General features: G+C 26.5%; 1 protein-coding gene across 3 annotated transcripts in view; it reads left to right on the forward strand.

The window, feature by feature from the left end:
* LOC132929546 (uncharacterized) overlaps positions 1–25,964 on the forward strand; it is a 32,195-nt gene continuing 6,231 nt past the window's right edge. The window contains exons 1-7 of one of the 3 annotated variants that reach the window (XM_060994955.1): positions 1–346; positions 18,470–18,632; positions 18,949–19,066; positions 19,515–19,588; positions 21,493–21,621; positions 22,841–23,048; positions 25,809–25,956. In XM_060994955.1, coding sequence (XP_060850938.1) covers positions 267–346; positions 18,470–18,632; positions 18,949–19,066; positions 19,515–19,588; positions 21,493–21,621; positions 22,841–23,048; positions 25,809–25,956 — 920 coding nt within the window. In that variant the 5' untranslated portion in view covers positions 1–266. Of the gene's footprint in view, positions 347–8,891; positions 9,011–14,892; positions 15,230–18,469; positions 18,633–18,948; positions 19,067–19,514; positions 19,589–21,492; positions 21,622–22,840; positions 23,049–25,808; positions 25,957–25,964 lie in introns of those variants that run through there. The other 2 variants (XM_060994958.1, XM_060994956.1) reach the window with 2 other exon arrangements.

Here is a 25,964-nt window from a genome sequence, read left to right on the forward strand (position 1 = left end):
CAGTCCGCGCGTTTCGCCGGCACTCGGCAGAGTATGTCCGTCCGTCAATCGTCGCGGTCGTCGTTTTCGTCGCAGTGCCGCCCGTGCAATCGTGCTTTTCGCCTAGAAAAACGTGGAAAATCTAACCCCGATAGTAGCGTGGTCTTGTACAATATACTGTCGGAAACGTTTTTACTCATCACTGGAACAACATGTGAGACTTGATCCGATGCAAAAACGACTACATCCACTGCTTTAAACTGTGCGCCATCGTTTCCTCGGCCACGATGATGTTGTCCAGGCCGACGACAGCGCGTTCAGCACCGTCCACCAGCCGTACCGCCGCCGCCGACGCACCGGAACCGTCGTAAGTGCCAATCGTGGTGTTGCATTAAATGCATTATAATATTATAGGTATCGTACACGGTATACCGTCGGTTAATTTATTATGAATTAAATCGAACATATACTATACATAACACATATTTTATAGTCGATCATTACTAGGATAGAGCCCCAAGGGACCTAGCATTTGCACTTTTATTTTGCACTAGGTATCGTAAAAAAAAGTCAACTTCAAATAAATTTGTATCATTTTATGAAAAAACAAAACGTATAATTTAATGTTACAAATTTTCGTACATTTAGGTATTTCTTTGCTTTTTGGAGCATATTTTGTGATGCTAATTTTGTTCAAAGAAATTTAAATACCTAACCTATATCAAAACAAAAAACAGTTCTTACATAATTTGATTTTTTTAAATGTCGAAATATATCATAGCATTACTGCAATGGCTGAGTTTTACAGACCGACCAGCGACCCTGCATACGTAATAAATAACGTATTGAAAAAATGATTGATGGTACTGACGTAACGTTGGCTTAAAAATTTCTTTAAATAGTAGATATTATTTACTATACTTATACCTACAATTAATATTTCCAGCGAGAGAACATACGCGTTTGCGCGTGTAGACGGTACATTTAAAAATTTAATAAGCAGTCACCGAGGCCCAAATCCCCGCCCTACAAGCAACGCAACCAGTCGTCGTTGTCACTATCCAAAAATAAAACACAATTTATTAATTGGTCATTGATCAGAGAGGAAAATAATTTCCAATTTCCAATTTCATGTACTTTTGAATAATTTATTTTTAACTTGTATTGTCCCATTGATCAATTAAAATTATTTAATTGTGTACCTATATCATATGTATATTTTATTTGAACATTTAGGTTAAATTATTAAGTACAAATACTATAAATTATTATACAAGCTATTTATTTATAAAACACATTACTTTGTATAGAACTATAGAACAAAAAAAAACCCTTGATGATACGACGGCGTAAATTCCCAAGCATTATTTTACGTGTATAATATGATATATCGTATAAATACTACCTGCGAATATGCCCATGAACATATTTATAAGTTTATATTATACTATTATAATATGGGTAGAGTAAGTAAAAATAATTAAATGTTTTAAATTTAAACGACTGTTTAGTGTTTGGTAGTTAAGTTTATAATTGATTTTGAATCTAAATTCGTAGTCAATTGTTTTTGAGTTTTTGTGTAAAATTCGATTAAGAATTAGATGTACAATTTAATAAAACGTTATAAATGTTTAATGAGTTTCTAGTTTCACGCTACTGTGCATTGCATTATAAGTTATGATAATCTAATTTAAATGTACTTCAAAAAATTGATTGATGGCTTCGAGTTTTTTTTTTATTGCTATATTTTAAAAATATTAGTTGATACTAAAGTATGGCGATTTCACAATATTCCTAAGACTTTCGGTTTAAAAGTAACTGATAAAATGTTTTTTTTTGTATAATATATATATTATATATATATCTATTATAAGAATATTTCAGGAATATTGTTAAACGTTAATAAATTTCTTTGTAAACAAAAATCTAATAATATAATATTATTACCTTTTTCATATATAATTAATACAATATAATTATCATATAAAAATTATGAATTTATTTTCTTTAATTTCTATTATTAATTTAATTATAAATATGTTTTGTTTTATACGAGTACATCGTAGATGAAATTAATTGTTTTCAGGTTAAAAATATAATTTTAATTAATAAGCGAATTCAGATAAATTATAATTATTATTATTCAAACAAATTTTATTTTATTAGTGTATGCATTCTGGTTAAAGAATTTTTTATTAGGAACTTTTTTTGGGTAGGTATTCAATTTAATTTATTTTATTCAGTTTTTAGAAGCTGTCACGCAGAAAAACTATTGAATTTATTTGATTCTTATTCGACTTCTCATAATACTAAATCTTGATGTTATTAATATATGTATTAATATTTTATTTACAAATAGTAATGTTAGCTTTATAAGCATATATGTAGATAAATATTAAGTAAAATTTGTGCCCAAGTTTATTATTAAGTTTTATATTTTACAGTCGTAACCCATAATAATAAATAATAACAATAATACTTATTTTCCATCAATTCAATTTACAAATTAGATATACTATAATATATATAAATAATAATAATGTAAGATGGATCAGATGTTATAACAACTAACATAATAATTATTATACTAAACTTCAAGTATGATCAAACAGTCAAATCACTAAAATAATCACGATTTATAGAGTAGATTTAAAATTACTGCAATTTAAAATCACGTTCACCATATGACTCATATGAGCATTCGCTACGTGTGAAACCAATCTAAAAAAACATTTATTTGTATTTTAGGAGGGACTTTAATTAAGTTTGATTAAATAGATAAATTAATTCGTATGATCAACCCCTCCTACGATATTTGAAATATTTCCATTAATTATACCTTAATATGTCCTATTGCGTACAGGACCTGATTGGACCAAATTCGGCCCATTGAGTTTTTCGTACTTAAACTATATTTAATGTTAACCACTTATAACCATGTACTATGCCACTATGGTCTGTGCAAGTCCAACAATTAGTCTCCATTTTTCCAATTTTTAACTCTTTACACATATTTGGTTAGCAGCTCACACCTGCATTTGTTCGTCTTATATAGGTGCGTAACAGCAAAATGTACGTTCATTAATTCATGTTCATCTTCGTTAGCAGAACCTATAGTGCTATTATCATAAATTGTAACGTAAAGGTAACATAATTTTCTGTTTTGTAGATTTTTCAATTTTTAAACAAGTTCCTATTATATAAAATGTTGCAATTAAAAAAATCACTTATAATTAAATAAATATCTCCAAATTCAACGTTTTAAAATATATTCTGAATACGTAACTTGGTGTCACTATACTCATTTGAATTTGAAATACGTATACGAATATTTTGTTTAAAAAGTATTTGAATGTAAATAAAAATAATTTTTAAAAGTATTCAATGTATTTTATAAATACTTTTTTTTAGTTCAATAAATTTGATATCACAATATTTGTATATTTATCATAAATAGATACCTACTTCAACTTTATTATAAATATTTGAATTGAATAGTTAATGCATACATATGTTGATAGGTTCGTGAATTTGAGATTTCATTAATTAAAATTAGTTAATCAAGTCAAGATAAACTTGTGATAGGTATTTATAAATGTTAGGGATTCGGTAATTTGTCTATTTGAGGGCATATTATGCATTTTTAGCACTAGTATAAAATATTATTTTAGAAACAAAATTTTAAATAGTAAAATATGAATATATTGATCACTAAAATATAACAGTTTAACAAAAAAGTATTTATTAACATAGGCGTGCGCAGACCTTGCTGGCAGGGGGGGCAGAATGTATAATATATTACACATTATTATATATTATTATATTATACAGTAGTGAATATTATACTATAATAAATTATATAGTATGTTATATACTATATAATATATAATTGAATATTATTTTGGTTATTAGTTAGGTAGTTCAATCAATATTAGAAATGGCAGTATTTTATTTTATATATCATTAATTATTTACAAATTTAATAAAATAATTGACACTTCAAAGTTTATTTTTAATGTATTAGTATACAAATTTAATATGAAATATAAATAAGTAAGTCTTACCTCTTTATTTCTTTAGAGTACCATTCTTCTTTCAGAAGGAATTAATATTTTAAATTGTTCTATTACTTCGTCAATGTTAATATTATAGGCTAATTCCTGTTCAATTGACATGGTGAGTAGTCCATCTAGTCGATCTTGATGCATGGTACTACGTAATTTTGTTTTAATTAAGCTTAATTTTGAGAATGCCCTTTCACAAGAACAACTAGTCACAGGAATAGTAACAAATATTTTTAGCATTTTTAATATATTATTGAATATAGTTTCCCTTCCACTGCCAAACTCTGTTAACCATTTTATCCACGTGTCACAATTTTTTATATTATTTTTGGGTACATTATCTGTATGTTTAAGTAGACTTATTTCACTTTTTAACATTTCTGCTTCCAAACCAAAGGCATCAGTTAAAATGGTGATATCGTTGTCGTCAACATTTAATTCTAGTACATTGGAAATACTCTTTATCATATTCAAAGTTTCCTGGCTAAATCTCAAATTAATACCATTAATCATTTGGTCTAATGTTGCATTATAAACTGTAATCTTAATTTCTTCCTCTTTAGTATCCATGAAATGTTGGGTATTAGAAAAACAATCAACTTTACTCGAAACTTTTCTTTTTTTAACTGGTGGTATTACAATTTGATTTTCTTCACATAATTTAAATACTTTTTTGTAAATATTATTGAAATTAGATTCAGTATTTCTCATAGTTTTCAGTGTCTTTTTCAATGATTCAACTAACTGAACTGCTGTTAATAAATTAATATCAGATTTTTGCAAATATGAACTCACTTTTAATATTGAACATAATATAGGCTCCAGCATTTCCAACGCAAAAACAAATCCGTGATTACCGCGTATCTATTAACACACATTATCAACGCGGTATCGCTTGTGGTTTTAACAAAGTTGGACTTTTGACAACACAAAATTATCGTGCACCATAATGCTTAAAATGTATTCATTGTAATATAAAATTAAATTATAATGTTTTTTTTTTAAACTATATTTGGGAGATAAAATTTAGCCCGCAGGAGGGGCAGCTGCCCACCCTGCCCCCCTCGTGCGCACGCCTATGTTTATTAACCTGTATCTAATCTAAGCTGGAATAAAACTAATAGGAAGAAGTATTTTTAATACATTTGTCAAAATTTATTTTGGAATCATTTGAATCATTTGGAAGCATTTAAATACAATAATATACAAAATATATTTGAATACCTACTTAATAAAACTGATTATCACTATTCGTCGTTTTTCAATTTCAAACATTTTATGACATGGCTACAAAAATATACAACAATAATTATTATTGTGTGTGCAAAATAGACAAATAATAATTATTTAGTAGAGCGCATTGAGTAGTGAGTATAGTCTAAAAAACAAATACTGTAACTCGACGACACGACCTATGTACTCGCTGTTTCCTATGATGCAATACACGTAAATCAGTACAATAGGTACACGTTATGTAACTACGTATAAAAATAATAATGATAATAATAGTCTTAGAATCGTGCTGTAAATATTATTGTTGTAAATCTGTTATTTTTCTTTAATATATAATGTGCATATGATGGGAGTAGTTTATCCGCAAATTAGTTATTTAAATTATGTGTTATCGTGTAATGGATAATGATAAATTGTTAAAAATTGTGGTTATATTTATATAAGTATTTGTTATAATTAAATGTAATTTAATAACATTTATTCAAAGTTATCATAACTTCAAGTACCTGCTTGAAGAAGAAATTAAAACGTAAACATTGGCGTTTTAAAAAATATAGCTACTACTAAATGAGGTATTTATCTTACTCAGTATGTAAAATATATTAAGTAGGTATATTAAGTAAATAATATCAATATCGATAGTTAAGAATTTCATTAATACAAGTAGGTAATTGCCTTGTATTCCACGGCGGCTTATAAATTTTAAGTGATAAAAACGACGAAACATATTATTATATATCGGGAAACATTAGTAAAACAATTTACCTATACATCCATATAAAATACATCTATGCGTGTAGCGTGTATTATCTTAACACCGAGCGCAGCAGTACAGCACTGATTGTATTATTATATTTATTAATTAATTTTTTATAATTATTACTATTTTATATGCACGTACAGCTTTTATTTATAACTATTAAACATTGATGATTATTTTATCACAAATGTCTAAAAATATAGGTATTAACTGCATTATCTATTGTATTACGAAAATAAATACTATATAATTACTCAGAATCTTAACAACACGACTTGTAATAATTTAAAAACTAACATCCAATGTTTTTCTTGTACTGTTTATAGAACATAAAATAATAAGAATATAAAAAAAAAATATGTATATTCATGTTTAATATATTAGTATCTGATGGCCGATGGGTTACTGGTTATATACATACTTATGTATAGTTCTAAAAAGACACTCAAGCTTATCATTTATCGATGCGTTAGTACGAAATCATTTATATATGTTCTATATTTGCTGTACATATATTATAATATATGCAGTATACAATTATATAAATTGCCATTAAAATAATAGTTCACAAATTATTTAAAATAAGAATTTTGGGAGTTTAGACGCAATAGACACATTAAAATGTATGAATTAAATAAATCTAATTATTACATATTCTATACAATGTTAAATGTATCGTGTTCTATGTTTTGTTTATAATAATTAGTAGTGACAGTATTTCATTAAGATAAAAACTGATGTTTTTAATGATTAAAGAATGTTTCCTCGAAGTGAGTATACAATAATTTCAAGATAATACATACCTATCTGTTTATGTTTTAAAGGATTATTTTTTTTTATTATTGTATAATACTACGTTTAATGATTTAGTAGTAAAAAAATTATAAATAATAATAATTAATTTAACACGATTATAGCTTTAAATTTATAACTAATTTATAGTACATTTTTTCCTGCTAAAGGTCTCTTCCATTTCTTATGTAACACTAATATATTATACTTACCATTTTGCCAGTTATGTTTATTGAACAATTTTTAAACCTTTTTTTTAGAATAATAATGATGTAATCAAATGCAGAAAAAAATATGTCAATAAAATATTATTAGTTGGAAGTCTAACTATACTGTATATCAGAGTTATTCAACTTTTCATCTGACCTTTCAAGTATTTGTTTAGCCTTTATTAAAGTTTTATAAGCATTTATATATGTACAATTATTTTTGATATTTAAATTTCTAATTGTATATCAATAAAGCTTTATCGTTTTTTTTTTTTAATTAGAACACGATATCTGTACAGTTTTTGTTTCATTAAATAGTGTATTTATGTTAATTTTCGGAAGGGGGTGCTAGTATACTTTCTTGTATAATGGCTCTTTATAAAATGTGTACTAATAGGAACACCAATCAATAATTGTATAAAGTTGTGGGCAGTTCATAATTAAAACAAATAAAAATCAATAGTACTGTATAGCCGCATTTACTAGCGTAATAGTAGGTATACGCTTTTCTAGGTAAATTTTGTATTATTACACTTAAAAAATAATCTAACCAAATTTTTAGGTTTTGATATTTTATTGCATGTTATGAGCAAATTATATGTTTTGATTGCATGTTTTATAATAATTATCGCGTTGACAAAATCTTAAAATAGTTTTATATGTGAAAATTCAAAATTAAAAAAAAAAAAAAAATCAAAGTTAATAAGATATGTAAATTAGTGTTATTAGGTTTGTTTAAGGCATAGATTACTCATTTATGTATCTGAATTTATATATCCATTGATATTAATATATCATAAATTCATAACAAAAAGTAAATAAACTATTTTTATTTGATGAAACACTACAAAAAATATGTTACACATTTTATTTACTATTTTTGTAATTTAATTGATAACAATTTAAAAAAACTGTGATAAAATAAATATAACCATTTTACTTATAATATTTTAATTTAAAAAAAATATTCCTGGAGACATGAAACTTTAACGTATATTATTATATTTTATAATATATTCAATAAAATTTTAAAATGCAATGTTTATGCAACTACTTTATCACTAATAGTAAAATAGCTATTTTGTATATAAATATATTATGTAATATACACCTTGTTTAGACTAATGGACTGTATTTGCTCAGAATCGTTTTTCGTATGCAATGATTTATTTTTATTATTGAATTTAAATAAGCACATTGATTACAGTGACTTACTCAAATACTCAATGACTACCTTGCAGCTTTTAAAAAATATATACATATTTATTTTTGTAAGGGTTCAGTCTCGGGTTCTGTGGAATCTTAAAAATGTCATTACGTCGTTAATTTTGTTATACGTATCTAAATCAATAAAATAACTATTTATAAATCTGCAGTGGTTCTTTGTGAAAGTCTGGATTTAAAAAAAAAAATTATATTTATTCGTTATAAATCTAAACACGTTAAACAAGTTGTTTACTTAAATTATCAACATAAAGTTGCAAGGAATTTAATTTCTTTGGGTGATAGAAATGAGTATTGCAAATATCTACTGAGTTATGGGTCTCGTTTAAACAATTTATATTTATTTAATTGGTTAACACGCAATTAATTATGTTTTATTAGTTAATTAATGAACGTATTTAAAAATGAACTTTTTCAATAACTATATTATGTTAGTATATCGAAACCGATTATTCAGTGTATTAATAAGAATGTAAATTAACTTTTTAGTCATACAAATTAAAATGTATGGACTTATTAAAAAGAGGAAATACATTGTTAATCATTTCGTCAGAATTATCAGTCGTACCTCGTACAATTTGAAACGAAGGATAAAATAATTAATACTGTGGTATTTGAATGTGTAAATTTGTACGTATGGTACATACATTTGTTTAGTCTTTTGCTAGAACATGTTGATAGAACACATGAATTCTTTGAAACTGTCTTCGCGAATTATCCAAGTTTTGTATAAGAAAATATTGAAAACTGTGAGTACCATAATTTTACTACTTACAATGTATAGTAGTTAATTGCATTTTTTAAACAAAAACTAATATGCATTAAGTACTTAAATGAGTTAAGTATTTAGTCGATGTGTATTATTTGATAAAATGTTGATTGTACATGTTGTATTTTTAATATGCATTTCCTTGTATTAATCGTCATTCGTCAATAAAGTCAATATTATTACCTCCTTATTAAATTTTATGTATGCTATAAAATTAATTGGTTTTCATATTCTAATTTCTATGATATATTTTGTATTATTCGACAGAAAGTAATTTCTCATTGCTTTTAAATTTTTCTTTAGACAATTTTTTAAAATATGTATGCATATTGCATAATAATATGCACTACGCAAAATAATCGATATAATATTATTGTTCAAATCAGCGTTTCAAAAAAAAAAAAATAACGTTCAACGTTCATTTTCATTTTAATATATTTTTATTGTTTAAAAAAATATTTTTTAGAGTAGTTTCTTTTTTAATGAAATTTAATATTACTGCTGGTGTTTAATATGTATTTTAAATTTAAAAATATGTAATTATTATTAACTGATAAATACTTACATTAGCGAATACACACTAAAAAAAACAAATGTACTTTTTATAAACACGTTAAAATCCTGATCGGTGAATATTGTATACGTTGGTAGAATATATCAAATTTATAAGATTTAAAGTAACAAAAGTAATTATAACTCAAAGAAATATAGATGTTCATGGTAATAATATATCATTTGTAATAGGCACACAATATTCGCGTAGTGATTTTCTATAAAACGTGCGTCGACCTATAAATAATATACGAAACAAAAAAAAAGCCATCTCGTCATTTCTACTGCACTCCAGGCAGCACAAGTACAATGTTATTATTACGATACGATGTCATACTGTCTTATACATGTGGACGGAATAAATAAGTGTATAATATAATAATATGGCGATATATATAGATATAATTTACCAATAATCGATTGCGGCAGCTTACACAGTACATTGCTGAGTGCAGACCACCGTCGCTATGAGTTTTATTTACCATCATATACATATACAGTGTACAGAGTGATTTGCTGCAATATAATAATATACCGTTACGGTGCAGTGCCATTATAATATATACATAATATATATTATATATGTGTGTGTGTGTGTATCCGGATCGACGGCGGTCATCACCTTCATGCCAGTTTTTATTATAATAATGGAGTATAACGATCATTACGACCGAAGTGGAGTTGTTGCGTACGTGGAGATACTACTCCCGTGCAGCATAAATAATATAATAATATTAAATAGTGATTGTCGGTTAGAAAAACTGTTCCAACGCTCCCGTGATCATCAACGTTTACCCGACCGCGACAGACGAGAGAAATAAAACGGTACCCATAGAACACAATAATTCGTAACTCGGGTGCATGTGTTTTTTTTTTCACTAATTTTTTACATCGTCTTCATCAAAGTCTGTTCCGGAGAAGGCCCTAGAAATATATATCATGATCGTCCCACATACTAATTGTAGTCAATTGTGTTCAATTTATGTGAAGCGCTATATGTAATATATTATAAAGCCACTAACCTGCGATATCCCGATACAATATTAATTATATTATGTACGTATACGTAATTAACATATAGATTATTATGCAGTAGTGTATAAATAATAGTTATATTATAATATATATATATATAAGAACGAATAATATATTTACCTAATCTGAGCTTGGTACTAGCATATAGGTATCTTATATTTAACGGTTTTTAAAATTTGTTATTCAGTTGAGGTTTTGTGAAAAGTTTTTTTATTAAATAAAGTTATTTTTCTTTACAATTAATTGTATTGAATGATGTATTTAAACTAGTCTATGTAAGAGTTTGGATTTTTATTAATAGTATTTTTACCGCAAATTTTTATTTTAAAATAAGCTTTATAATAATGAACGCTGTTTTTAAATTTAGTATATTTTACTTTTTTTTATAATTGGTTTTTTAGCATATTTAACATATCTTATAAGGCATACATATGAGCATTGAAGTTTTCTTAAGAAATTAAATTCTTAAAATTATGATTAATAAACTAAAATTATTATTTTTGTAAAAAATTACATGTTTCTTCAAGAATTTTTAATTTAGGTTCTATGAGTTTTATTTAAATTTTAAGGTGTCCATACAGTTAAGATACAGCTAATATACTATAAAAAAACCTAAATTTTAATAAATTACAACTTGTTTTCAAAAAATAATATGTAAGTACCTAATACCTATACATATTGGTATTGTTGGTTTCGTAACATTATGATAATGTTTGATCATAGAACATTCATGTTGTTCGGCTGCGTAGGAAACGCGCATTATGAATGGACTAGAAAAGTGAAAATGGAAAAATAACATATTTATATATTATATATTATATATGAATACATGACACTTGTGACAAATCGTATAGGTGTCTAATAATTGGCTTCTATTCAGGAAAATATAATTGATACCCGTCACTGATATTATTTTCTTCGTATTTTTTTTTGCACTGCGAAACAAACTATAATATATAATAATATGGTTCAGCTAGAATTTGGATTTTTAATGTCCAAACGTGATATAACTCGTACCACTGAATCTCTTAAATGAACGCGTATGTGTGTATTGAGGCTGTACCAATTGTAAAATATTGATTTCCAAGTTAAGGAAAATTGTCGTGTTTTAGTTATTTAGGACTCAAATATTCGTATATTTTTTGTAACTCAAATTTTGACTAATTGGTGAATTGGTGATGTGTCTACTGAGAATTTGAGTAACATATATATTTATATTAAAAACAATGGATGTAGAAATAATTTAAATATGTTTTATATTTTATTCGTGGGATAATGTTATACTATACAGTATATTGTATATATATAATATATACTGTACTACATATAGTATATATAGTGTATATACTGCCATATTATTATATATAGGTACCAATCGTATGTTTAGTAGGTATATTATATTTTCATGGATGTTTTTAATAGGTTTGTACTTTGTACTTGCAAGTACTATTTGCATCGTGTGAACTCTTTTACAATAAATATAGATAATAAGACTGTTGCACAATAATAATAATTCTTGATGATTGTATTTTATTACGAAATAACTTAAGAGGACGCTACACGCGCATTTGTTGTCTCCATCATACAAAATATGTAAAACATAGCAACAACTATTTTACGCGGGATAGAACCATTCAGGCTGTAATGATAGTTAAGACTCGAAATTGATATACAATTTAGCTGCGAGAATATTATCTGTGAAATATTGTTTTTATTTTTTTATATCATTTACACAAAAAAAAGATCTGATTGTTTAAAAATCCATTGTTTTTGTGTTTATCAAACTTGAATAACTTTTTTTGTAGCACTGATATCGAAAAAATAGAAACAATATTTCACAGCCAAAGTTCTCTTTTTGTGTGGTGAAAATTACGTTTCTTAGTTATAAGTTTATGACTGTAACTTTCTCGGTTCTTTTCCGCGTAAAACAGTTTTTACTTTATTTTAAATTTGTAAGGCGTAAAAACACATTCGGATGTAGTATCTTTTTAATAAATGTGTACATTAGTTTTTTTTCATTATTAAATTGAAAATTATAATTTACAGTCTGCATATATAAAAAAGCATAATACGCAGTTTTGATTTGGAAATTTATCAATTTAAGTTTCTCATTTGTTCATTTTAATTGATATTTTAACAACAATTTTCAGTTTTATACTTTATTATTTTTTGGACTTTAATATAAAGTTTAAATTTTTCTCTACCTACTGATAAAATTATTGATTTTATAATAATATTTTTGTAATTTATTTTAAAACTACATTATAGCGATTTGATGACCTAATTAATATTTATCAACTTAATGTCATTTAATTATCAGTTTTTATAGCGTATTCAGATAATATACCAAACGCTATTATCGTATTTATAATAAATTATGAAACGTTTAACTAAATTTAGTATTTTTATGGTTTATATGTCTACTTAAAAAATATTTAAAATTTAAATATATTTCAATTTATTAATCATTTACCATGGATTGATTTTTAGAAACATCTATAAGATACTTTGGTGTATCTATTTTATTTGATTTAATTAAAAAATGTCTATTACCTTATAAAAATGTGGGGATATCTAAATAATAATAATAAAAAAAAATTAAAACAATACAAAAAAACAGTAAAGTATTGAAAACTTGTTTATTTTTATTTTTATATTTATTGGAGTGGCTGTGGTATACATATTATTGTACAATTGCGTTCAATTTATATTGGTACCATTATAATAGAAAACCAAATGTAATTACAAGTACTAGTAGTGCTATACACTATCGCTAGACATTTAGTATGCATTATTTTATACTTTTTGCGTGTAAGTGTTATTATTCATTATCAAAATAATTAACACACAATAAGTGTCATTAACGTCGTTATAATAATTTAGTGATGATTGTTTTATAGATTTTCAATATGACTTCTTACAGTGTAAAATTCAAACTTCCTATTTATCGTTTTTATATTTTTATTGTTTAGGTTAATGATGTATAATTTGTCTGAGAGTAAATTAAAAAAAAAAACATGTATTCATAAGTCACAATAACCATAAATTGTAATAGTATAAATTTTATAAATCTACTTAATTATATGTTGTACCTTGTACACAATACAATATATAGGTACAGCTAAAACAAACCGTAAATGTTTGAGTACATTTAAACGTAGACAAATTTTTGCACATTTTAATTGCGAAAACAACATTTGAATAATAGGATATCGACGGAAACAATATTCGAAGACTACTAATTATGTATGATTACATCCTTTTGTAAGCATGCACAGAAAAAATAAATTTAGCTACCTATTATAAATAATTTGCAAATTATTATGTTTTAATTGACATGTATGTATTATTGTAGGTATACCCATAGTCTAGTATAATGATTAGTATTGCATTGTGTATAATATTATGTTATTGTTTACGTTGCGTATTTTCGATTTTTAATTTATCAACATTTGTTAGTACTGTTTTCCATTTTTTGTTTATCTATTGGTTAAAGTTTTTCATCTAAAAAAAATCAATATACGATGTTTGGCACTCCTTCACGTGGGAATCAATTTGATATTTCATCAAATCAACAAAAGTCTTGTTTAACTACAGTTAGTGTGTGTTATGATAACTGTCAAGATAACGAATGACTGTATAATATTGAATTTTATTTCGCACCCGTAACTAAATAAATAATGTACTTTGTACTCGAACGAAATGTTGTTTAAAATCGGTTGTTTATTCAACTAGATTTTTGAAATGGATATTATATGACATATAATTAGGATAAAAATACAAGTTTTCAATTAAAAGTATAAAAACAAATGCTAACTTTTTTGTCTGCCTCGTGACGTTATTATTATTGTATAGTTCACAGGTAAAAAATAAATATCGCACACGAAAACGCTATCGCGCATTTAATCATAATAATAATAATAAGTACTACTATGGGTAGCTAGTACATTGCAAAAGTAAAATTTAACAATAAAAAAAAAATTAAAGAATAATCATAATAAAAAACATTAAAAGTCTTGGTAAAGAGCATGCGCACAGGTGCGCGACGATTCGGAACAACAGTCGTAGGTACCTGTAGCCGATGGTACAGGTAGGCACTAGGCAGTAAGACTCTGTTCATTGTGCTGCAATCACTCGCTGAAATGCGGTTCGCGCGGTGTCTGCGTGTGCCTACTATAACACATTTGCAAAGCGGTACGTTGCTCGCGCGCTAACGAAACTCCGTTCGAATTCGACGCGAATAATATATGTGTACATATTATATACCGCGTAAGCGTTTCGATATTTACCGATCTTACAGTGTTTGTGGTTATAACATTAACAAAAAAATAATAATAACAATAATAACTGCAATCATAACAGCATAAAATTTCGACGTTGTAATTGTAGAAGTAACCATAGTTGTATAGTATAATAATATTAGTACCTATAGTACCTATATAGAGGTAGTATGGTAACAGTAAATAGTGTTGGTCACTAGTAATGGTAATCATAGGAAAATTTAATTTTTTTTTATCATGCGTGCGTTTTGTATTGTTTTTTAATCAATTAATTGCTATATTAATATGGTGATTAAAGAACCGCCGTCTAGACCCGCCGACGTCGTCGAAAGGTTAGTACCTACGCCTAATTCATTACTATATTCTATCATTTTTTAAGTGCGTTTCTATGGGTGTGTTCGGTTGTCTGCTCATGTTAGAGTATACTATTATAACGAACACATTGTGTTTAAAACAAAATAAAAATAAATATAATATCGTATTTTAGGTACTCGTTCCCGGGCTAATCCGATTAAGATATAGTTACCAAAAAACACGTGAATATACTTATACAGTCTTATAATCGATATATCACGATATCATAAATCTGTACACATTATTCGTTTTAAAATATTATTCGTTCAGTATAAGTACCTATATATCCGTTAATATTATTACACGAGCTATAATATAATATATTGCTACGAATAATTTTTGAATTTGCATTATAACTATTTAAATGTATTTAAAAGTTATTAATTCCATATTTTGTCAAACGTATAATTATTAAAATTTGTAAATCATTTTTATTGAGCATATTTAACTATATTTATGTTTTATAAATCACGTTTTAATTCATTAAAATTATGATTTATATGGTTAATGTGGTTTTTTTTTATCTTATAACAATTGTTTCTTATTATCTGCGTTATTAAGCCAGATATTTTAAGTAGTATTGGTAATAGTCAATGGACATAATAATTATCTATCGATTACGGATTTCTAGATAAATATATTTTTTTTTCAAACAATTAGTGTGCTGTTTCATTCTGGTATTTAAATATGTTAACGATTTTATGTCCGTGTCTAATTACCCCAAACGTTTTAATAATAACATGGTACAATTTTTTTCTAATAAGTGTTAAATAATACTTTTTTGATAGAATTTCAAATGTTAGTGAACTTTGTCAAATTTATTTTATTTGAAAATATAATCACACATGTGTATAATATATTAATATGTATGATTGTATATTTTATTTGCGATTACTGTAAATACTTAAAAGTCATAATTATTATATAAATATCTATCAATATTTTTCAACTTTTCGTAGTAATCATGTCAACTCTATTACTATAATAAAGACGCTTACCTATCGTTCAAATAATATTTTTAAATTAATACAAATATAAATAATATAAGATGAAGGAGGACAATAAATAGAAATCTTAGTATCGCGCAGTATATGGTCAATTTATGATTCATAAAACCGGAACATGTACTTAACTCATTACCCTACAGGATGATTCCATTTCTATGATGGTAAATATGAGCACGTTTCACCATATTAATGTTTGTAATACATTTTATGTTTGATTTTAATCGTTCGTGTTTACTTTGTTCCGTCTTTAATTTATATTTAGAAGAAATCAAACGAAAAAAGAAAATAAGATTTGGTTTATTTTTTTATATTGGGTTACTATTCATTTTTATAAAATATTCGTTTGACGATGTAAATTATTATAATAACTTTAGAAGTCGTAAATTTTGTACTCATTCTTTATTATTAAATTTGTCATCGTTTATATTATGAATACAATATGTAATACGTTTTTAGTTTTCTATTCCTTTGCAAATCATAATTTATCTCATTTTTTTTGTTGCTTTTTTATGTTTAATTAATAGTATTAAAGCAAAATATAAAACTGTAATTAAAAAATCATCTTAATTCTTAACAAACATAATCATAACTAATATATCATGGTATATGATTATTTAGTACAAAGTTAGTGTTTGTGGTAGGTATATTATAATATGCTTTTAATTAAACAATTTAAACACACGGTTCATAAACTAAACTAACTAATTTATAACTTAATAAATAAATAGCAAATTTTTATAGACCAAAAATTGCAATCGTTCTTCCATGAATTTCACGCTAACTTAGATTTATTACACATGTGTTAATCCAAGTTAAATAAACAGTTAAATACATAATGAGAAATGTTAAAAATAACTGTAGATATATATATAATATTTATTAAATTGTTGTTTTAGAATAATTACAATACTGCATGTTAATAAAAAAAATATAAATATTGGAAGTCTATGTGTGATAAATGTTTACCATTAAGTATATCTATATGAGATAGTAGATACGACTGTACATGTACTACACAGTAGTAATACTGATTTATTATAAACAAAATATTATTATTAATTTCTTATAAAATGCTAATTTAAATGTAAAATTAATTATTATGTTGAACACAGGCACCTCATTGGTAATTATAATTATAAATTGAACATTGATTTTTACTGAAGTAAATGTAAGCACAATTAATTAATATTATTAAATGTCACATCGAAAAAATTTTTTTATCTAATAACTTTTTACCTTTTCAACTATTTTTACTCTTAAAATTAATATTTAGAATAGTGTTTTAAAAAAAAAAAACATTTACAAAAACTTCAGAACTATATATGCACAAAAAGTAATTTAAACCCAGTACTTTAAGTAGTGTTTTCAAGTATAAATAAACATTATATTTTATTCGTGCGATTATATCATGCATTTTAGATTTTCTTTCAAAACTTGAAAACATTATAAGGATCATGAAGCCAGTTTACAGTTAAAATGTAATATTTAAAATATTTTAATTTGAACAAAGACATAGTATCCCGGACATCAATTGATAAAAAAATATTGTAGGATAAGATTACATAATATAAAAATACAAATCCTTTTATATTATATGTATCTTATTATATTTTTATGTAAGTATTTAATTCTTTATTTCTAGGCCACCTTCCTAGTTCTTCCTCACATTATTCAAATCAAAATATAAATATGTATACTGTTAAAAAAATTACTTAATGTTACAAATTTTAGATATTAAAAAATAAAATAAAATATACTTAACATTAATAATGTATTTTATAACGTATGGTGTAATATAAATAATAATTTGTTTTAAACAATGTAATCAGATTTCTGTCGAATAACTAAAACCAAAAAAATATTATTCCTAAATGTATAATGTACTTTATAATAGACGATAATTATTAGATAGTTTTTTTACCAATAGATTCTAAAATGTTGTTTTATGAGTCAAATTCGAATTTCAAACATTTCACATTATTTTAATACTATTTAACTAGGTTATTTTAATTTTAATTTTCTAAGTATTTTATTGTTATTTTTTTCAATAGTTTACTATACATTTGGTCTAATAACGTTTATGTACAATATATTTTATGATTTTTGACTTTAGAGGAGTGTGTTGTAACAGTATCTATTTTAGATAACCGATATCAAATATGCATTTATAATTGGCTTAATTACAATTAGGAAAAAATACTTTTTTTTTAGATTACGTTGTTTACCGAGACAAAGATATGCAAGTAGTTCCATCGACTTAACATCTTTCCAGGACTCCACCCATGGGCATGACTTCAATCAAGGTCATAGTCGAGTAGTCATGACCAGAAAAACGGAACGGAGGATATTTGTCGCCCCTTCAAAATTGGGACAGGTGCGTTATTAAATATTATATTAAAAACTAAACAACTCATCTGTATCTATCGAATTACTGGACGATGGCTAATTCAGTCAGTCATTAGATTTTATTTTTAATCTCGTGTAACCGGATATGGGTTAATCGAAATTCAAAAATTACCAAAAACGTTAATAATATAATAATATTTATATGACGCCAGGTATATTTAAAAAGGATAAAAATTGATTTTGGTCTAATTAATTTTGGTGTACCTTAAAATCAAATTAAGTAATATTATATGTAATAACTAATAAATATTTTATTTTGTTGTTGTTTTTTTTTTTCTTCATAGAAACCCAAGTTTGAAACTCTGACCAAAGAAACAGTGCAGACGTTTCGGGGTAACAAAACAGAAAGGAAAGTTACTTCTGAAACGAAAAACATAGAAGAAACTATTGATAACAAATTGGGTAAGTATAAAAAATATGATCTGACTCGTACAAATGGCATTAAAACAGTTTATGTTATATTTATTGAAAAAAGTTAGTAAGTTACACCATTTTTTGTGGCGAATTCACATAATATTAAAACACGTGTATAGGTACATGAAAATGCCTTGATAATGCATTAATCTTCAAACAATAATTGGCGTAGGAAATAAATTATATTCGTGGCAATGACATTGAAAGACTTCTGACAATTGTTTATCTAATCTTCACGCAACGGTTGGTTTCCCAATTTCGTTCCAGAAATAATTCTTTCCTTCTACCTACGGACAAACCAATTTGTCGCGTTTTTTTTATCACTGCTGTGAAATTAATATATAAGATGTAAGCGTCCAAAAATAACGATATTTATATAGCTTAAAATGGTTGAAGTTTCGTCGAATATACAATTTGTTGATGTTTGTTTTCGTAGATGGATCAGATGACTTCCTTTCATCGTTGTCGCCGTCAACTTCATCGCAAGAATTAAAAACATCGTACAAACAAGTAAGACGTGTAGTTTTATAAATATTATTATTCAGACCATAAACATCGATTTGGTGTTTTGTCAAACATTTTCCTCCAATTTTGTTTTTAGCTAACCATTTTCCTAGCGTAAAATGTTATGATAAAAATTTTAGTGAATTTTGTAGTTAATGATATTTATTATAAGTGTCAACGTAACACAATTTTACAAAATAAAACTTACTTCTAAAAATTTAATTTTATAATATCTACAAACCCAATTTTATTAAAAATATATATAAATATAAAAGAAAATAAAACAATTGTATCAATAGTTTCGTTTGCTGTACGTACACTTATTAACTATAGGTATTGAGTTTACGGTGTCTTATGATATAAATTAATACGAACAGGACAAAAATGTCCTGATGTATATTTACAAATTGAAAGCGGAAACATAAGCTTTATCATGAAAATTTATTGACGAACGTGTAGAAAATATTGTCATTTTCGTATTCGTAGCTATTCTACAGCTCAATGAAGTGATCTTATGATATTTATTAGGCATGACTTTAATAGGATGTGTTAATTAAACTTCAGATTGATATACTGAAAGTATCACATAAGTGACGTTTGTGCATGTTTGATATACGCGTGTGCAACTACCTTGTGATCACGTATCAGTGTTGAGATACATAATATATAGAAACCTTGTCATACAATTCCGACAGATCTGCTCAAGCGATCATGTTGTTGAAAATCAGCAAGGACGCATAATCACCAAGCTTGCATTTATGCATTAATAATAATATCATGTAACATAATAGTATAGTTTGTCATTTTTAAATGTTTAATCAAATAAGTATAATATTAATTGAAGTATATGTAACTATAATAGTTGTGAGAGGTAAACAAAATATGCTATATAATTTATACTTTACTTGATAATACTATATAAGATATATTAGATGTAGTATTTGCGAAATATCAGTAAAAAAGTAAACAAGCCTGTATGATTATAAATAGGTTAAAATAGTTAAATTTTTACTTGAAAATATTATAGTGTATAATTACCTATTTAAAAAACATTAAATTGAGTGTTATCAATAACATATCGCTTATAATTGGTGATAACCAACTCGGCATACAAACAGCTGCAAGAATGTTTTTTTTGCGCTAAAAATCATATTTTTAAATGTGAAAACTAAGAAGGACATTTATGTCATTTTTTTTATTGAATAAACTAAAAACTTATTTATTACACGTGTGCCCTTAATCAAGGCACTGGAGAACTGCGTGCTGAATGCAGAATTGAACACCAATATATGCATTGAAATTGGAACCCATTGTGTTTTGATATAAAAAAGACAGTTGTTATAATAGTAATTGATAGATATCTTACAATTACGATTATTCGTAAAAAAAATCACCATGAAAATAAAAATACAAGCTTTAATCGTAATTTTATCAGTTTTAACGATCTATTAATATTTTTAATTTAATGTTACATATAAAACCAGTAGATACCATTAAATCATAATTTAAATTATGTGACAGACATTGGTAAATGTTTTATGTATAGGTGTATTATATTGTTGTTTATGTCGGTCATATACTGTATACATAAACTGTAGACTGCACTACTTCAGTGAATAACGATAACAAATATATTCCTAAAATCCTTTGTAATTGTCTTCAACAATTGATTAAAATAAATTACCTAACTTAAATACACGATTAGGTACAGACAATTTCATTTTATTTTAATTTAATTGATATTTAGGCATATTTAACAAATATCGGTAACCACTTTTTTTTATAAATTTTCCTGATACAATATCAATAATATAATATATAAGTATTAAGTACATATAGGTAGGTATACGTAGTTTACATTTGTATGTTTGATAATTTATAATAAAACGTATATGTATAATTTGTTTTAGAGATGCACAGCTATAAAATCACAGAAAAAAATAATTATTGACAACAAGACATTTATACAAGAATGTTTGGAAGCACACAATCAATACAGGAAAAAACACATGGTTCCTCCTATGATTCTGAGTAAAAAAGTAAATATCTATTCAAATATGCGAATAATATGATTATATTATATTTTAAGTATGTTATTTTATTATGTGCAATTTAGAAATTGAATGAAATCGATGAAAATATTTTGTTAGTCAAATTATTTCTGCCAGCCTACCGCTATAATAATTTGTTTTTCTTCTTTCCACGTCATAATGTTGGTGTTGAACTTCGTAATAGAAATATTTTGGATAGATTACATGTTGACACGATAACAATACATCCACTCGTCTAATACGACGAAGGCCATTAAAACGGCCGTCGCAGTAGATAGGGTTTCCGAAGTTAAGTACAAACTACCTCTATAGTAGGGGAAAAACAAAACCGCATAATAAAACGTGACAACTGTGCTTTCACTTCGTGGTCAGCACACAAAATGTAAAAAAAAATATTTAATATAAATATGTCTTGTTTCTCTTGTTACTGTACATTTTATTTTATCACGTGCATTATTATTAAAAAAAAATGATTGACGTACTTGTAGTATAGAAAAGAAAAAAACGTAATAGTTTTAATGCTAGGAGTGAATGGAGAATAAAAATTTGCATTTATTAGTTTAGCTAATTTGCATTACTCTACAAATCTACAGTGTAGAATGTTATGTTTTTATATTTTATTTATACTTCTGTCTTGGTATTAATTTAATCTTTGAATTGTATTTTTTTTTCAATGCCTTTAGTTTATGTTTGATTGAAGACTGAAGTGTATTATATACCGCTATGTTTTCATATTATTTTCGTAATAGTTTGATTATATATTATGTAACCGTTATATTTTCAAAACATAAACTGTTTCACTGAAAAGATTGATATAATATACATATTATAGAAGCATGATTAGTTCATTAAAAAGAAAAAAATATATTAATCAGTTATTTTTGTAATCTATCTAATGATTTTCTTTAAAATTTACTTCATAAAAATCTGTGAGATCTAGCTTAAGTCTTTTGGTTGTTGGAAAATAGAGTTTGGTAATGTATAACAAAAAGAAACATTACTATGCCAACTTAAATATTAGTTAAATTGAAGATTATTGATTTTCTCTGAAATAATAAAGGGTTTTACAATAAAATTATTATAATTTAAATAAAGCTCTAGTAATATTGTTTATAAATTATAATATTTAAATATCGGATGCTGTTTATATTGTGGTTACTTCCTTCATAATGATTAATATATAAATTTGACTTTTCTTTGCGTGTAGCTTTGTAAATATGCAGAAGAATGGGCGAATTATCTAAGCGTCAAAGGTCTACTAGAGCACAGACCTTCGTCGTCTTATGGTGAGAACCTGTTCTGCTCTTGGACGTCGCTGCCCAACCACAGGATCGAAGGCAGGGAACCGGTGGACAGTTGGTACGAAGAAATCAAATTTCACCCTTTCGGCCGCGAACCCACTACCTTGAAATCAGGTAATTCGCACGATTGCACTGATCATTATAACCGTTATTATAAAATACGTATATGTGTATTATGTCCCGTGTTAGAAATCATATTTTGTATAATTTACAATGCCGTATTTTCATACTACCTATAGCTATACCGCAGTTTGGCATTGTAGGTATATAAATTGTCTGCAGCTCGTTCGGGCAACGAATCCGCTGGTTTATTATCGGTCAATATTCTGTATTTTGTGTGTATTAAACTCGTTTAATATTTGTCTAATCCAACCAGAGACAATGATCGAGTACTGCAGGTTACGCCACCATATACTGACCAATAAGTATATTATGCCATAGGTCCTGGTCGATGGTATTACCGCTACCGTACTTACGGCCTACGTAATTGTTTTTAATGCTTACACGCGTGTAGATACGCGTACGTCGTAATAATAGCGTACTTCTCTATACTCCAGCCAACGGTTGTGGTATTAGACGTGTGTTAGATAATACTTACGCGGCACCGTCATCGTAAGTTTCTTTATATACACAACAATATATAGATACGTTTATTATTTGATATAATACTCGCGACAATACAAAATGTAATTTAAAACTCATTGTGTAGAACGTAGATACTTAATGATTTCATTTCCAATGAAAGGTGTGTTAGTGTGTTACCGTGTATATAGTATGTCGTGGTTGTATATACTAATAATATTAACACTTTATTTCTATATATGCGCGTACTTATTTATTATTTCGTTTACTTAATTACTTATATAATGGTATATTATGATGAACACTATAAACTACTATTACTATTAATACGTGCTAAAAGCTATTATTTATAATATGTACCAGCTAGATGAAAAAGCGATAGGTTTATAATTCACTATATAGAACAGATAATAAAGTATCATTTTTTTTCAAATGTACTTTTTAAACTCACAATGAGATACTCATCTAAATTGCATGTTAAAATAGTAACACAACAAATACGTTTTATCGCTAACTGTCACTGTTATAATTTATAAAGTTATAACTTGGCCATTAATTTAAATTTTAAATCGTTATTATAATACTAACATTTAAACAATATTGTTATATTTTGTTCAATTTAAAAAATGAGGTGTATTTTACGGGACGAACTTTATAGGCAAATCAACATAAAAATTATTTAAAGACACTAAATTATGATGCAAATTAAAAGAACAATACTGTTCGAATAATTGTGGTAAAATGTATAATTGAACATAATAAACCGAGAGGGTTTAGCACAGGCTAAAATAATTAATTCAAGTAAATCAAAATATTTACGTATAATAACTTCTTAATAATTATGAACTATATTCAACTTTTTAAAATTTAATTAACATCTAAAACACAGTATTCGGAAGACGATATCGCTTTGAATGACTGTCGATTCGAACTTTGGAAAGCGACACCGACGAGATTTCGATTTATAATGTCCCTGTTATTCGTTCATACGTTCTATACATACTATAATATGTTGTTTATAACTTTTGTTGCTCGGCGACGCATACAATACTGTCTACCATCGACACGTCTCACTTAAAATTTAAGGCCTGCCCTAATATATTTGCAACCATGGATGTTAAAATAAAATAAGTTAAATCTTTGTTTGGTTTTTGTTTGTTTAATATAGTTTGTTAAGATGAAAATTAATTAATTACAATTAATTTGAGCGTTAGAATAATTTAAATAAGTTAAGTGATGGAAACAACTTGACTAAATTTTTATTTTTCCAAAATGTATGTTTATTGCGTTCAATCTACATTAAAATTATTATTATTTCCTTATTTATTCCCTAAATAATATAAATGAGCATTTATTTTATTACTCACTCAAAAAAGTGATAAACGGCCCACGTCACTAGTTAATTTATTTTCTATTATATAATATATATCGTGATGATTTAGTCATTATGATAAATATCTAAACTTTTTCTAGTCAAGTTATAATATAGGTATGTACTATTGTTCCATTTTTTATTATTATTAATATAGTTTATCGCAATTCTCATTTTTAATAGTTCACACTTTTCTTTATTTCATGTTTCATACTTTATTGTTTTATTTTTATTTTTTTAACCCTAAACCGTAATTATACGAAAAAATATTACTTATACATAAGTATAAGTATATTATATAGCTGAGATCGTAGCGGCGGATTCGTTCGCACAAAAATACTTTCGCGCTGAGGAACTGTTATACAAATGTGTACCGCTTCAGCGGGTCGCTGTTGTATCTATCAGTTTTACACGAAATGATCTTTGCCGGATAATCACGCGCACGCATATAGTACCTAATAAATAATACGCATTTATCGCATTAAAATATATCATAATATTATTATAATATTATGGTATTGTACGAGACTATATCGTTTCGACGGTACTCAGTTCGGAACGGCCCGAGACGATGAGCCGCTATTGCACGCTCGTAAATATATTGATCGTGTTCGCCGGGATCCATAATATTATGGGCGGCATCGTCTGTATGTTGCGGTGTATAATGTACTCGGGACACGTCACACGATAATAACATCGTAATGTAATCGCGTGCTCTGCAATCGCGGCGTTCTGACCGCACCACGTCGTCGCCGATGCAGTTCTCGACACCCGTCTACACGTGCGATAATATTATGCACTGCTGATATGCTGTTATTATTTAGTCGGATAGTTCATCGTGTGCAGATTTTATACGTCTGCAGAGTAAATTCGCGGGTATGGTATCGGAAATATTTAATTACCGTTGGCAATGTCCGCAGGTCATTTTTCTCAGGTGGTTTGGGCGACCAGCAAAGAAATGGGAGTCGGCGTAGCGTCCAACCGTTCCGGCCAAATATTCGTGGTCGCCTGTTACGATCCCGCTGGAAATTTTCTCGGCCAGTTTAGAGAAAACGTTCCACCTGTCGGGTAAGATA

Source organism: Rhopalosiphum padi, chromosome 4 (assembly GCF_020882245.1).
Source record: "Rhopalosiphum padi isolate XX-2018 chromosome 4, ASM2088224v1, whole genome shotgun sequence".
In the NCBI taxonomy this organism is placed as follows: domain Eukaryota; kingdom Metazoa; phylum Arthropoda; class Insecta; order Hemiptera; family Aphididae; genus Rhopalosiphum; species Rhopalosiphum padi.